The sequence below is a fragment of the Bufo gargarizans genome, chromosome 9 (genome assembly GCF_014858855.1).
Source record: "Bufo gargarizans isolate SCDJY-AF-19 chromosome 9, ASM1485885v1, whole genome shotgun sequence".
Taxonomy (NCBI): domain Eukaryota; kingdom Metazoa; phylum Chordata; class Amphibia; order Anura; family Bufonidae; genus Bufo; species Bufo gargarizans.
The window spans coordinates 139,908,907-139,923,839 of NC_058088.1; the positions used below are offsets into that span (position 1 = coordinate 139,908,907).

Consider the following 14,933-nt stretch of genomic DNA (forward strand, 5'->3'; position numbering starts at 1 on the left):
CGCTCGCCTCCGCACGGACAGGCGGACAGCTGAACGCTGCTTGCAGCGTTCGGGTGTCCGCCTGGCCGTGCGGAGGCGTGCGGATCCGTGCGGATCCGTCCAGACTTACAATGTAAGTCAATGGGGACGGATCCGTTTGAAGATGCCACAATGTGGCTCAATCTTCAAGCGGATCCGTCCCCCATTGACTTTACATTGAAAGTCTGGACGGATCCGTACTAGGCTATTTTCACATCTATGCTAAAAATAATGCAGACGGATCCGTACTGAACGGAGCCTCCGTCTGCATTATTATGGGCGGATCCGTTCAGAACGGATCCGCCCGAACGCTAGTGTGAAAGTAGCCTAACACAGTCGTCTAGCAGGGGAAAGTTTGCGAAGTTATCGTTCTCTATTCGTCGTTTCCATAACGGTAGCTTTTTTTGAAAAGCCTTCAGGTTTTCTTCCGCTTTGATGATGTTGACTCCACCGCCCTGCATCTGTTGATTGAGATGATTTAGAGCTGCAAAGATATCAGTCATGTACGCTAAAATGAGAATGAACTCAGAATCTTTGAAGCAATCTGCATGACAATGTTGGTGCTCTTGCAAAAACAGGGATAATTCCACACGCACGGCAAAAACACGATTCAACACCTGTCCCCGGGATAACCACCGAACGTTGGAATGGTACAGAAGTACCTCAAATTCAGATCCCATTTCTTACACAGCTCCCTGAAGATGCGGTGCCTCAGAGCACTATTTCGCACATAGTTCACACATTCCACTACAATTTTTAATACTTCTGCCAGTTTTGGAGGCAAGGTTTTTGTTGCCAATGCATGCCTATGCAGAATACAATGCGTAACAATGATGTGTGGTGCATCGGCTTTCACTAGCGCACCAAAACCAGACTTTCTTCCCAGCATGGCTGGAGCTCCATCCGAACAAACTGCAGAAACCATATCCCACGAAAGATTGTTGTCTTTGAAGAAGTCATCCACAAGTTTCTTCACATCGGCTGCCTTAGTTGTTGTTGTAAGAGGCTTACAAAATCAAAACTCTTCCTTTATCACGTCGTCTTTCACATAGCGCACGAATACTGCAAGCTGGCTTAGATTGGAGACGTCTGTGGTCTCGTCGAGTTGAAGGCTGAATTTAGCTGGGCTTGAAATCAGATCTGCAACTATTTGAGCCAAGATGTCTTTGCTCATGTCCTCTATTCTGTCGCTGATGGTGTCATTTGAAAGAGGAATTTGGGATAATTTAACTTCAGAGTGTTTCACCAATGGTGTGGGGTTTGCCCTGCTTTGCGATCAGGTAAGCAACTTCGTACGATGCTATGAGGATCGGTTTGTTGATGGGTACAAAGCCGAGAACAGGCAGACTAGCCTTTTCATCGAATCTGGCTCTCCTCACCTTGAATTCAGCGAGCATTGTGTTCTTGTATTTTCCATCTCCATGCAGCTTATGGAAGTGTTCTCTTAGTTTTGCCGGTGCTAGACTAGAATTGCTCAACTTGGCATTGCAAATCATACAGTTAGGACGCTGACTCCCATCACGTTCCGTTATACATGTGAATCCATATTGTACATATTCGTCCGACCACTTTCTTTTTTTGCTCGACATAGTTAGTATGAAGGGATAGGCCAAGCGATGTTGCGTGATCACCTGCAGCTAATGATGGACAAGCGGGGCGAGTTGGGTGTGTGTCTTGACCTCCAGGGCCGGACTGGGGATACAAAGCAGCCCTGGAAAAAAAATCTATGTCAGCCCCATAAGTCACTGTGCCTAATATACTACTGCCCCCCCCCTCTCCACTATCTAATACACTGATGATCCCCCTTCCCCTAATACACTGATGATCCCTCCTTTGCCTAATACACTGCTAACCCCCTTCCCCTAATACACTGCTAACCCCCCTCCAATACAATGCTGACCCCTTAAATACAATACACAATAGGTCCTCCAAGCCCCTTTACTCTTACCTGTAGTACAACAGGTCAGCTTAACTCAGTGATGCCGGTGTCTGTGTGCAGGAGGGACAGGATGCCGCCGCCGCCACCATGCTGTGAAGTCACTAGATCCGCCGCCGCGCAGCCGCCGGATATGACGTCATGTCGTCATATGCCGCTCACATCCGGCGGCTGGCGGAAGCAAAATCATTGCGCTCGCTCGGCTCTTCTGATCATGAGCCGCAGCGGGCGCAAAAGGAGTCTGAGTAACAGGAAATAAATATTTTCCTGTCTTGTGGCAGCCACCTATCAAAGCGCCCCCCCAGGGCCGGCGGCCGAACCCGCGAGACTGACTCACCGAACCCCTGGGGTTCGATCGAACCCAGGTTAAGAACCACTGTTCTAGGTGGACCAAGCGATCAAGCAGCTGCAGCACTGATGTGCATTCTGACAGAAGCATTGCCCTGCTGTCAGATTACACGCAAGTTGGTGTATGCGGCGCTTCAAGACGAGATTTCTACTCTGCAGTAAAAGATACGTTTGCCGAGGCATATGAACTGAGGAGGCGGCGGTGTTCATATGCTTTGGCAAACACTTTGTATATATAAAAAAATAATAAAAAAATACCGGCAATGATTTATTCATCCACATCGATTGATGTGAATGGAGAAATCTGGTTTGTCAGGGCATACGAGCTAAGTGGGTATGGATGTTGGGCGGAGCTCCTATGTCCTGGCAGACGCCTTTCCCCTCCTTTTTTTTGGGCTGAGATTTTTTCATCCACCTTGATTGATGCGAGAGAGAGAGGCTGAATGAAAAAAATAAATCTCATTACCTGTATGCTCAATATAAGGAGAATAGCAAAAAACTCCTAATGCTGGCCATATATGTAATGACTGCGGAGACCCTCAAATGCCAGGGCAGTACAAACACCCCACAAATGACAACATTTTGGAAAGAAGACACCCCAAGGTATTCGCTGAGGGGCATATTGAGTCCATGAAAGATTGAAATTTTTGTCCCAAGTTAGCGGAAAGGGAGACTTTATGAGATAAAACAAAAAAAATCAATTTCCGCTAACTTGTGCCAAAAAAAAAAAAAAAGATTCTATGAACTCGCCATGCCCCTCATTGAATACCTTGGGGTGTCTTCTTCTGCCCTGGCATTTTAGGGGCCCTAAAGCGTGCAAAGAAGTCTGGGATCCAAATGTCAAAAAATGCCCTCCTAAAAGGAATGTTGACCCCTTTGCGCATCTAGGCTGCAAAAAAGTGTCACACATGTGGTATCGCCGTACTCAGGAGAAGTTGGGGAATGTGTTTTGGGGTGTCATTTTACATATACCCATGCTGGGTGAGATAAATATCTTGGTCAAATGCCAACTTTGTATAAAAAAATGGGAAAAGTTGTCTTTTGCCGAGATATTTCTCTCACCCAGCATGGGTATATGTAAAAAGACACCCCAAAACACATTGCCCAACTTCTGAGTACGGCGATACCACATGTGTGACACTTTTTTTCAGCCAAGGTGGGCAAATGGGCCCACATTCCAAAGAGCACCTTTTGGATTTCACAGGCCATTTTTTACAGATTTTGATTTCAAACTACTTTGTATGCATTAGGGCCCCTAAAATGCCAGGGCAGTATAACTACCCCAAAAGTGACCCCATTTTGGAAAGAAGACACCCCAAGGTATTTCGTGAGGGGCATGGCGAGTTCCTAGAATTTTTTTATTTTTTGTCACAAGTTAGCGGAAAATGATGGTTTATTTATTTATTTATTTTTCTTACAAAGTCTCATATTCCACTAACTTGTGACAAAAAATAAAAACTTTCATGAACTCACTATGCCCATCATTAAATACCTTGGGGTGTCTTCTTTCCAAAATGGGGTCACTTGTGGGGTAGTTATACTGCCCTGGCATTTTAGGGGCCCAAATGCGTGCAAAGTAGTTTGAAATCAAAATATGTAAAAAAAAAATGGCCTGTGAAATCTGAAATCTGCTCTTTGGAATGTGGGCCCCTTTGCCCACCTAGGCTGCAAAAAAGTGTCACACATTGGTATCGCCGTACTCAGGAGAAGTTGGGGAATGTGTTTTGGGGTGTCATTTTACATATACCTATGCTAACGGGCCCACATTCCAAAGAGCACCTTTCGGATTTCACAGGCCATTTTTTTTTACAGATTTTGATTTCAAACTAATTTGCACGCATTAGGGCCCCTAAAATGCCAGGGCAGTATAACTACCCCACAAGTGACCCCATTTTGGAAAGAAGACACCCCAAGGTATTTCATGATGGGCCTAGTGAGTTCATGGAAGTTTTTATTTTTTGTCACAAGTTGGATTGTGAGACTTTGTAAGAAAAAAAAAATCATAATTTTCCGCTAACTTGTGACAAAAAATAAAAAGTTCTATGAACTCACTATGCCCATCAGCGAATACCTTAGGGTGTCTACTTTCCGAAATGGGGTCATTTGTGGGGGTTTTCTACTGTCTGGGCATTATAGAACCTCAGGAAACATGACAGGTGCTCAGAAAGTCAGAGCTGCTTCAAAAAGCGGAAATTCAAATTTTTGTACCATAGTTTGTAAACGCTATAACTTTTACCCAAACCATTTTTTTCCCCCAAACATTTCTTTTTTCTATCAAAGACATGTAGAACAATAAATTTAGAGAAAAATTTATATATAGATGTTGTTGTTTTTTTTTTAAATGTAACAACTGAAAGTGAAAAATTTCGTTAAATTTCGATTAATAACAAAAAAAAGTAAAAATGTCAGCAGCAATGAAATACCACCAAATGAAAGCTCTATTAGTGAGAATAAAAAGAGGTAAAATTCATTTGGGTGGTAAGTTGCATAACCGAGCAATAAACCGCTAAAGTTGTGGAGTGCCGATTTGTAAAAAAGGGCCTGGTCACTAGGGGGGTCTAAACCTGTGGTCCTTAAGTGGTTAACCATAGCTAGGTATGTCAATGTTACTATGTGACATTGACAGTGGCATTATTTGATATTGCTGTCTTTGCTTTCAAAAGCTTAGGGAGTGGGGAGAAAAAATGAAAACTTTTATAAAACATTAATGAAAAAGTGAAAATGTCAATGTCCTAAGAGACTAGAGAGTGTTGTATACCAATTTCCAGAGCAATTGGAGAAACTATGGTTCAGGTAGAATAGATTTAGGTCCGAACTAAACTCTTTGGAAAATTCAGTGAACCTAAAACAAACTGGATCTGAAAGAGTTTGCTTATTTCTTATAAAAAAATATCACAACCAGAAAATCGGTACTTGGTGGAACAAAGGAGGATTTTTCTTGAAAAAGAGTTATATGAATATATATGGTCATATACAGCCAAACATAGCCTCCAAATATGATGTGAACAGAGCCTTAGTTTGTTAAAACGGTGTAGTGAAAACTAGCAACACATTCTGTAATATAAATTTTATACAATGAACGCATAGTGGTGTACTATATGAAACGAGGTCGCCGCTTCCATGGAACTTCATGGAAGTTAATTTTAATGGACTGCATCATCAGAAAATTACATATTTTTTAAATCAAGTTTTTATGTTAAACACATTTTAAACATTTGTTTGTGTGCATTTTTTCGAAATTATTATATTGTGAATGTTGCTTACCTGGGAATTTGTCCACAGATACAAGATCTGGCTGGGCAGCATGAATGACACCTTTTGTAGTATATTTCTGGAACTCAATAATGTCAGGAAATGAACTGGCTCCGGGAACCATAGTAACGACGGGAGATAACCTTTGTTCAAATGCAGTTGATGAAATTTGACTTGGAGGTGGTGGACTAGTTACTGGTAAATGTTTACCACTAGGCTTTTTTGGGATAGGAGGTGGGACCTTTACTTTCTTTTTATCCACAAATGTCAAGCACTGGAGGGTTATTCTTTCTTGAAATAGTTTTCCCTTGGTTAGTTCATCTTCTTCAGCACTGCTCTGTGAGAAACTTCTCCTTTCTGAAGTTGATGTTTGAAAGTAATTTTCTGAAGATAAGGATGGGTCTAAAGAAGGTGGGGTTTCCAGATGAGTTGTATTATCATAATTCTTTTTGAGATGCGTTGTTCCAATCACCATGTATGCATCTTGAAGAGATGTTTGATCTAGATATCTTTCAGGTGAAGAAGGCGACATCACAGGTGATTCTGGTGTCATTGCAGTAGATCTGTAAGACAGGCTGTTAGGTCTTCTTGACAGTGGAGGTTTTTCGGCAACTGGTGGCCTTGTTTTTTTTTCAGGTAAGGGAAAAGCCTCATCTGTAAAATCATTAATGTGATCTACAATCTCAGAATTGTCTTCTGTTTCTGATTTGCTGACAGATCTAAGCCGAATTGACCGAAGGTCTGACTGAGTTACCATTGGCATTACAGGCTGTACTGGACTGTTTTTTTGATTATGAGTTTTAGAGCCAAAAGTTGACTCAGAATTGTTTCTGCTAGCCTTAACCTTTTTCTTCAAAGACTGTCTGACCCCAGTCAGATCCAAATGTGTGGGTGGGGTTATTGGCAAATCAAATGACTGTTGAATATTAGGACTTCTGTCTATTGGAGAAACAGCAGGCAGGGATGATTTTCTTTCAGGGACCATGGGCCTTATCTTATTGGTCTGATAAGAACAGTGTCCTAAAATTAATGATGTTGGTACTGCAGTTGGAGTCTCTGACTGACTTGAGTAACCACTAGATGGGGACATCAAACCTGGAGGCTTCCCAGGTGATGCCATCTTGAAATCTGTTTCTGTGTAAACTTGTGAAGGAGTTGTGGCCCTTGAATTGAATAGAGATGTAAGTGACTCTGAACTCCCACCTACCCTTTTGCACTCTATTACTGTGGTACCTGTTGCTGTACTAGAGCCTGACAATGTCCTATTTAAGTCATTGGATCTGCAATCACTGATATTCCAATTCTGATTAAAATGCATGCTTCTTGATGTTGACATAGTAACATTACCTGATGGATTTGATGGAAGGAGATAACTTTCATATTGACTATCATATGCAATACAAAGGCTTTTAGGTCTTTGATCTTTTGACATCGTAAGTACTGACTGTAATTTTTGACCAGATGTGTCTTTTATCAAGGAAATACTACGTGCTGGAGGAGAAGGCTTTTTCTTTGGCTTTCTCAGCGAGATACTTCTGGATCTTCTACGCTCTGTTTTTTCTTGATCAGCTATTGTAGAAACATTTTCTGTGCTTGTGCTTTCCTCAGAGCTCCCACTGGGATAGTTCAGAGCATAGTCTCCACTTCCTCTCCTGTTTTCTGTGTAAGTTATATCTACTGAATACATGGAACCAGAGTCTGTGGGCATTGACAGTGACCTTTCTCTAAATGTGCACTCATTGGTAGATGTTGGTAAGGTTGAAGAGTTTGTTATGTTACTTGGGACTGAATGACTAGGATAGAAAACACATTTTGATTTCCCTGGCTTTGCTTGTTCAACAGTTGGCGAAGGGAGTATTGCACATGAACAAGAGCTTCCTGAATTTGTCCTTATGTTCTCTTTCATTATTTTAAAAGAGCCACTATTACAAACTCCAGTAGATGCCATGGTGTTGGTGGAATTTTTTGCTACTTCAGTGGTATGGGCCTGTTGACTTTTTACTGGGCTAGATGGTGTCATATAGTTGAATGAAGTTCCCTGATAGTGTGCATTGTCCTTGGATCCATTATATCTAGGGTTAGAATCTATCATACTTGTATCCATACTGTTTGGTGATTGCAATATATGACCAAGATCACTGAAAGTCTTTCTTAATGGCAGTTGCTGAGGATGAGGTGTTGCTGCCCTTCCTCCTGGATGTCTCCCATGAGATGACTCAGATTTTGCAGGTGGAGACTCAGGTGGAACAGGAGGCAGTTCACTGCATGTCAGTCCATTGACATTTCCTATAGAATAGAAAATAAAATTTTGATAAGCATTATGTTGAAATGCAGGCATGACATGCAATGACAATATGGAAAAGAGTTTACTGTTCACTGAGCAGACAATGTATGAGGGAGGGTGGTAGTATTGAGGATCAAGAAAGTGAGGTGGTAGCTGGATAACATTTAGAAAGCAGTTTAAAGGGAAGACTGCCAGGGAGGCTAGCCCTGATCTCATACAAATAAAAAGCTTGAAAAGTTGACAGATGAGGGGGGTGTCAGTTTAGGGATGGCACTTCTGCAGCAAGAAACTTCCTCTGCCAGTCAGGGAAATGTCAGCTCCAGTAAGCAGGAGACCAGGAGAGCAGGGCAGACCAGACAGGTGCTGCTAGTGGGAGACTCGATCATTAGGGTACAGATCCAACAATCTGTCACAAAGTCCAGGATCGTCAAACAATGTGTTGTCTTCCTGGTGCTTGAGTTCGACATATCACTGATCAGGTTAATAGATTACTGAGATGGGCTGGCAAAGACCCAGCGGACATGGTCCACATTGGAAACAATGACAACGATAGCAATGGTTGGTATTCTTGAGATCATGGCTTCTCTGTCGGCTACAGGTTATATTTTAGGAATGGGGTGCACTTCAATGGGGAAGTTGCAGCTGTTTTGAGGGAGAAGATGGCTAGAAGGTTGGAGGGTTGTTTAAAGTGATTAAAGAGGACCTGTCGCCCAAAAAATGCAATGCAATCTGATAGAGCAGGAGAAGTTTAGTGGATTCATATATTTGTGGGAAAAGATTCAGTAAAACGTATCATTTTTACATTTACATCTGCAGCCCTGTGAAGTATTATCAGTACAGGGAGGAGGTGTTATCAGTGACTGACAGCTATCTCTCTATGTGAATATATTTGAAAAGCACACCATATTATAGTGTGTTGCGACTGGAAAGGGTTCTTCAACCCACATTATAGTGTTTTGCGACTAGAAAGGATTCTTCAACCCAATTACAGTATTTTCAATTAAGTAAATTCAGTGCACACGCAAATGTGAATCAAAAATATATACATGGTCTGGGTATCACCCTGTGAGATGTCCTCCCCCAGTTCTTCGTCTGCCACATTCAGAGCGTCGTCCTTAAAGAGGACCTTTCACCAGGAAAAGGTATGTAAACTGACTATACCGACGTGTAGAGCGGTGCCCAGGGATCCCCCTGCACTTACTGTTATCCCCGGGCGCCGCTCCGTTCTCCGGTTATGGCCTCCGGTATGTTCCTACTTAGGCTCCACCCGGGGGAACTTAGGCTCCACCCAGGGGAACCTGCCGCGGTCTCTTTCTCCTATGCTGTAGCACTGGCCAATCGCAGTGCTCAGCTCATAGCCAGGCTTTTTTCTGAGCAGCGATTGTTTGAGTAGACCCAGCAGTGGAATGGTTACGCTGATAATAGCGTTATCGCCACTAACCATCTGTGTGGATTCATCAAAGTTTTTTAAAACCTTACACAGGTCTGACGTCAATGCCCACTCCTCGCTTCTTAAAGGGTTTCTACCACTTGCATATCACATATTTGGTGATCAGACACTAGCGATCCGCTAGTGTCTGATGTAGCTTACAAGCTAATTATTACCTTAATCCGTTCGGCCCATACCTCAAAAAAAGCACTTATATCTTTATGCAAATGAGCCTCTAGGTGCTATGCAGGCGTTTTTCCAGCACCTAGAGGCTCCGTCTACCTTGCAGTTTGCCGCCCATCGCCTCGCTCCAGCACGCCCATCTCTTACCGTATTCGATCCTCCCCCTGCTTCAGCCTTCAGAAATCCCGCGCCTGCGCCGTTCGTCGCGGCATTCGGAGGCATTCGGCGCAGGCGCAGTCAATGTCTGACCGCTCCGTGCTCAGACATTTCCACTGCGCCTGCGCCGATGTCATCGGCGCAGGCGCAGTGGAAATGTCTGAGCACGGAGCGGTCAGACATTGACTGCGCCTGCGCCGAATGCCGCGACGAACGGCACAGGCGCGAGATTTCGGAAGGCAGAAGCAGGGGGAGGATCGAATAGAGTTGAAGATGGGCGTGCTGGAGCGAGGCGATGGGCGGCAAACTGCAAGGTAGACGGAGCCTCTAGGTGCTGGAAAAACGCCTGCATAGCACCTAGAGGCTCATTTGCATAAAGATATAAGTGCTTTTTTTGAGGTATGGGCCGAACGGATTAAGGTAATAATTAGCTTGTAAGCTACATCAGACACTAGCGGATCGCTAGTGTCTGATCACCAAATATGTGATATGCAAGTGGTAGAAACCCTTTAATAGTGGCAGTTGACTTGAAAGGCGATGACCATGTTGCAACTGGTATTCCACAACTGCCGTCTGCTGCTCACAAAGCCTGGCCAACATATAGAACATAGAGTTTTAAGGCGTGCTCACGTCGCACAACAGTCAGTGAGCTGGAAGCCGCAAGCACTGCTGCAGCATTGACAGGCCGGCTGAAGCTGTGGACGACTTGCGGAAATAGGCACACACGCATTAAGGTATGTTTTGATAAACCGCTGAACCACTAAGTTTAAGACATGGGCGAGGCATGGGATGTGTGTCAGGTTGCCGAGCTCCAAAGCCGCCACCAAGTTACGGCCATTGTCAGACACAACCATGCCTGGTTGTAGGTTGAGTGGAGAGAGCCACAGCTTGGTCTGGTCCCTTATACCCTGCTAAAGCTCTGCAGCGCTGTGCTGTTTGTCCCCTAAGCAGATCAGCTTCAACATGGCCTGTTGACGCTTACCCACTGCAGTTCTGCACTGCTTCCAGCTAGCGACTGATGGCTGCTGGAGGTGGAAGTTGAGAAGGATGAGGCAGAAGAGGAGGAGAAGTGGGGGTGGGAGCCAGTAACATAGCTGCTTGCAGAGACTCTGATGGACGTAGGGCCCGGAATCCTGGGCGTGGGTAGCACCTGTACCATCCCAGGGTACGACTCACTCCCGGCCTCCACCACATTCACCCAGTGTACGGTCAGGGAAATGTAGCGTCCCTGGCCATCAGTACTTGTCCATGTGTCCGTGGTTAAGTGGATATTCCCAGTAACTGCATTGGTCAGGGCACGGGTGATGTTCTGGGACACATGCTGGTGTAAGGCGGGCACAGCACACCGTGAAAAATAGTGGCGACTGGGGACTGTGTACCAAGGGACCGCGGCCGACATCAGGCTGTGGAAGGCCTCAGTGTCCACAAGCCTATGTGGCAACATTTCAATGGCCAGTAATTTTGAAAGTTGGCAATTAAGTGCTATGGCCTGTGGGTGGGTTGGTATTTGTGCTTGCGTTCAAATGACTGTGGTATGGACATTTGGAAGCTGCACTGGGACAGGGAAGTGGATGTTGTTGCTACTGGTTAATTTGAAGGTCCAGGTGCAGGGCGAGAGGCATCCTGGCCTGCGTCTAGGACAGGGGATTGGACAGCACGTAACACAGGGGAAGAGGAGGCAGTGGTGTGACCCGCAGACCCATATTGTGGACCCAGGCATTCTGCCTACTTAGTAGGGCCTATTTGGTGTGGGCCGACTTCTCCCTTTTGCAACCCCACTGCCTCTTCCAGCCAGCTGCGGTGCTGCGGTGCTCGGCTTTTCACCTTCCCATGTTGGGTCAATGACCTCATCGTCCAACACCTCCTCTTCCACTTCCTCACTCTGATCATCCTCCTGTCTTGACCTAACCACAGTGATTGACAACTGTGTCTCATCGTCATCCACCTTGTGAACTAATGATTGACGTTCACCACCGTCATCTTCTTGAGACTGTGAAGGCTCAAGAGGTTGGGAATCAGGGCACAATATCTCAGGTCCCTCTTCAATCATGCTGGCCGCGAGGTCCAAATCTAATAGTGGAGCTGAAAAGAGCTCCTGGAAATTTCCGAGTATGCGATCACTCGTTTGGCAGGCCTCTCTATGGTGGGAGGAAGGATGATCTGAGTGAGGAGTTGGCTGACCAAACTCTTGGCTACAGAGACTGAACTTGGTGGAAGAGAGGGTGGTGCTTAGCTGACTGGAAGCATTATTGTCAGCAAGCCAACCGACCAACTGTTCACACTGGTCTGATTTAGACAGTGTTGTTGTGCGCCACCTAGCTAAGTTGGACATGAAACTGGGTACGGTTTTATTCCTTTTTCTTTTTTTTTTTTGGTGCACTGGCAGCAGGCACAGTTTCATTGCGCCCAGTGCTATGACCTCTGCCTGAACCATCAGGATAACGCCCACTTCCCCGTCCCTTAGTGCTGGCCTTCTTCATATTTATGGATTTTTTACTGGTTGTGACGCTGTTTTTTTTTACTGTCCACAAAATACAGTTTTCAGATACAGGGCAGTATATGACACAGAACAGCACAGATTTTGGACAGTATTTTAGCCACAGATTATTGTAATCTGCAGTACAGACACTGTTTTATGATGTTGTTTATGCAGTCAATCCATAAATATTGGGACATGGACACAATTCATATTTTTGGGGCTCTATACACCACCACAATGGATTTGAAATGAAACAAACAAGATGTGCTTGAACTACAGACTGTAAGCTTTAATTTGTGGGTATTTACATCCAAATCAGGTGAACGGTGTAGGAATTACAACAGTTTGCATATGTGCCTCCAACTTGTTAAGGGACCAAACGTAATTGGGCAATTGTCTTTTCAGTGGTTCCATGGCCAGGTGTGTGTTATTCCCTCATTATCCCAATTGCAATGAGCAGATAAAAGGTCCAGAGTTAATTTGAAGTGTGCTATTTGCATTCAGAAGCTGTCAACTCTCAAGATGAGATCCAAAGAGCTGTCATTATCAGTGAAGCAAGCCATCATTAGGCTGAAAAAAACACAACAAACCCATTATAGAGATAGCAAAAACATTAGGTGTGGCCAAAAAAGTGTTTGGAACATTCTTAGAAAGAAGGAACACAACTGTGGTGGATGACCGAAGAATTATTTCCCTGGTGAAAACACCCTTCACAACAGTTGGCCAGATCAAGAACACTCTCCAGGAGGTAGCTGTATGTGTGTCAAAGTCAACTATCAAGAGAAGACTTCACCAGATTGAATACAGGGGGTTCACCACAAGATGTAAACCATTGGTGAGCCTCAAAAACAGGAAGGCCAGATTAGAGTTCTAAAAAAAGCCTTTACAGTTCTGGAACAACATCCTATGGACAGATGAGACCAAGATCAACTTGTACCAGAATGATGGGAAGAGAAGAGTATGGAGAAGGAAAGGAACTGCTCATGATCCTAAGCATGCCACCTAATGAGTGAAGCATGGTGGTGGTAGTGTCATGGCGTGGGCATGTATGGCTGCCAATGGAACTGGTACTTATGTATTTATTGATGATGTGACTGCTGACAAAAGCAGCAGGATGAATTCTGAAGTGTTTCGGGCAATATTATCTGCTCATATTCAGCCAAATGCTTCAGAACTCATTGGACGGCGCTTCACAGTGCAGATGGACAATGACCCAAAGCATACTGCAAAAGCAACCAAAGAGTTTTTTAAGGGAAAGAAGTGGAATGTTATGCAATGGCCAAGTCAATCACCTGATCTGAATCCAATTGAGCATGCATTTCACTTTCTGAAGACAAAACTGAAGGGAAAATGCCCCAAGAACAAGCAGGAACTGAAGACAGTTGCAGTAGAGGCCTGGCAGAGCATCACCACGGATGAAACCCAGGGTCTGGTGATGTCTATGCGTTCCAGACTTCAGGCTGTAATTGACTGCAAAGGATTTGCAACCAAGTATTAAAAAGTTAAGTTTGATTTCTGATTATTATTCTGTCCCATTACTTTTGGTCCCTTAACAAGTGGGAGGCACATGTGCAAACTGTTGTTATTCCTACACCGTTGCCCTGATTTGGATGTAAATACCCTTGAATTAAAGCTGACAGTCTGTAGTTAAAGCACATTGTGTTTGTTTCATTTAAAATCCATTGTGGTGGTGTATAGAGCCAGAAATGTTAGAATTGTGTTGATGTCCCAATATTTATGGATCTGACTGTATTTATAACTATATTATTCCCAATATATGGGCCCGAAGCGCAAAGACGGTACAGAAATGCAATGCACTGTGATTAACGTTTTAAACTGCAGACAAGAAAACTAGGTACTGATTTAGTGAAATGTGTGTATATATACTGATTTTCAATTTCTCCAAATATATGGGCCCGAAGCACTCAGACGGTATAGAAATGCAATGCGCTGTTATAGACTATTTCAACCACTGACAAGAAAACTGTGCTGATTCAGTGAAATTTGTATATACAGTATATTGATATCCCAATATATGGCCCTGAAGGGCAGAGACGGTATTCTAATGCAGATCACTGAGATTAATGGGTTAAACCTGCACTTTAAATTGCTGCCAGCACAAACAGTAGTCCTTAAAAGGACTTTTGGGTCTTTGAAATGTCTTCAGAACGAGTAATTTGCTATCACAATCTCCCTACACTGTCTGTTCCTTCCTAACAGCAGCTCTCCCTGACTCGCAATGAGCCAAACCCGCGTGACTGGGTGCTATATAGCACCCGATGACGTGTTCCGGCCAGCCAATCACTGTAATGCCAGTAGAAAATATGGCTAATGGCATTACAGTGATGGCAATACTTACCAGCATGTTTATTGGCTGCTTAGAAGGCACCAAACGCGCGGGAAGGAGACTCGAGCATGGCGTTCGAGCACATGTGGATCTCTCGGATGTGCCGAGTATAGCGATGCTCGAGCCGAACCGGTACTCGGCCGAGCATGCTCGCTCATCACTAGCAAATACCCAGCCACCCACCCACATGCCATAGCACTAAATGCACAGCTTTCCAAATTACTGGCCCTGGAAATGTTGCCATTTAGGGTTGTGGACACTGAGGCATTCTGAAGCCTGATGTCGGCGGCAGCCCTGCGTTACGCAGTCCCCAGCCGCTACTATTTTTTAAGGTGTGCCGTGCCCGCCTTACACCAACATGTGTCCCATAACATCACAAGTGCCCTGACCAACGCAGTTACTGGGAAAGTCCACTTAACCACAGACACAAGGACAAGTGCATTCGGCCAGATACGCTACATTTCCCTGACGGCACATTGGGTGAACGTTGTGGAGGCCGGG

The 14,933-nt window shown here is 44.5% G+C and overlaps 1 protein-coding gene across 4 annotated transcripts in view; it reads right to left on the reverse strand.

Moving 5' to 3' along the window:
* NHSL2 (NHS like 2) overlaps positions 1–14,933 on the reverse strand; it is a 637,228-nt gene that overhangs the window by 172,701 nt on the left and 449,594 nt on the right. For all 4 annotated transcript variants that reach the window (XM_044305807.1, XM_044305803.1, XM_044305805.1 and 1 more), the window contains one exon: positions 5,567–7,840. In XM_044305807.1, coding sequence (XP_044161742.1) covers positions 5,567–7,840 — 2,274 coding nt within the window. The remainder of the gene's footprint in view (positions 1–5,566; positions 7,841–14,933) is intronic.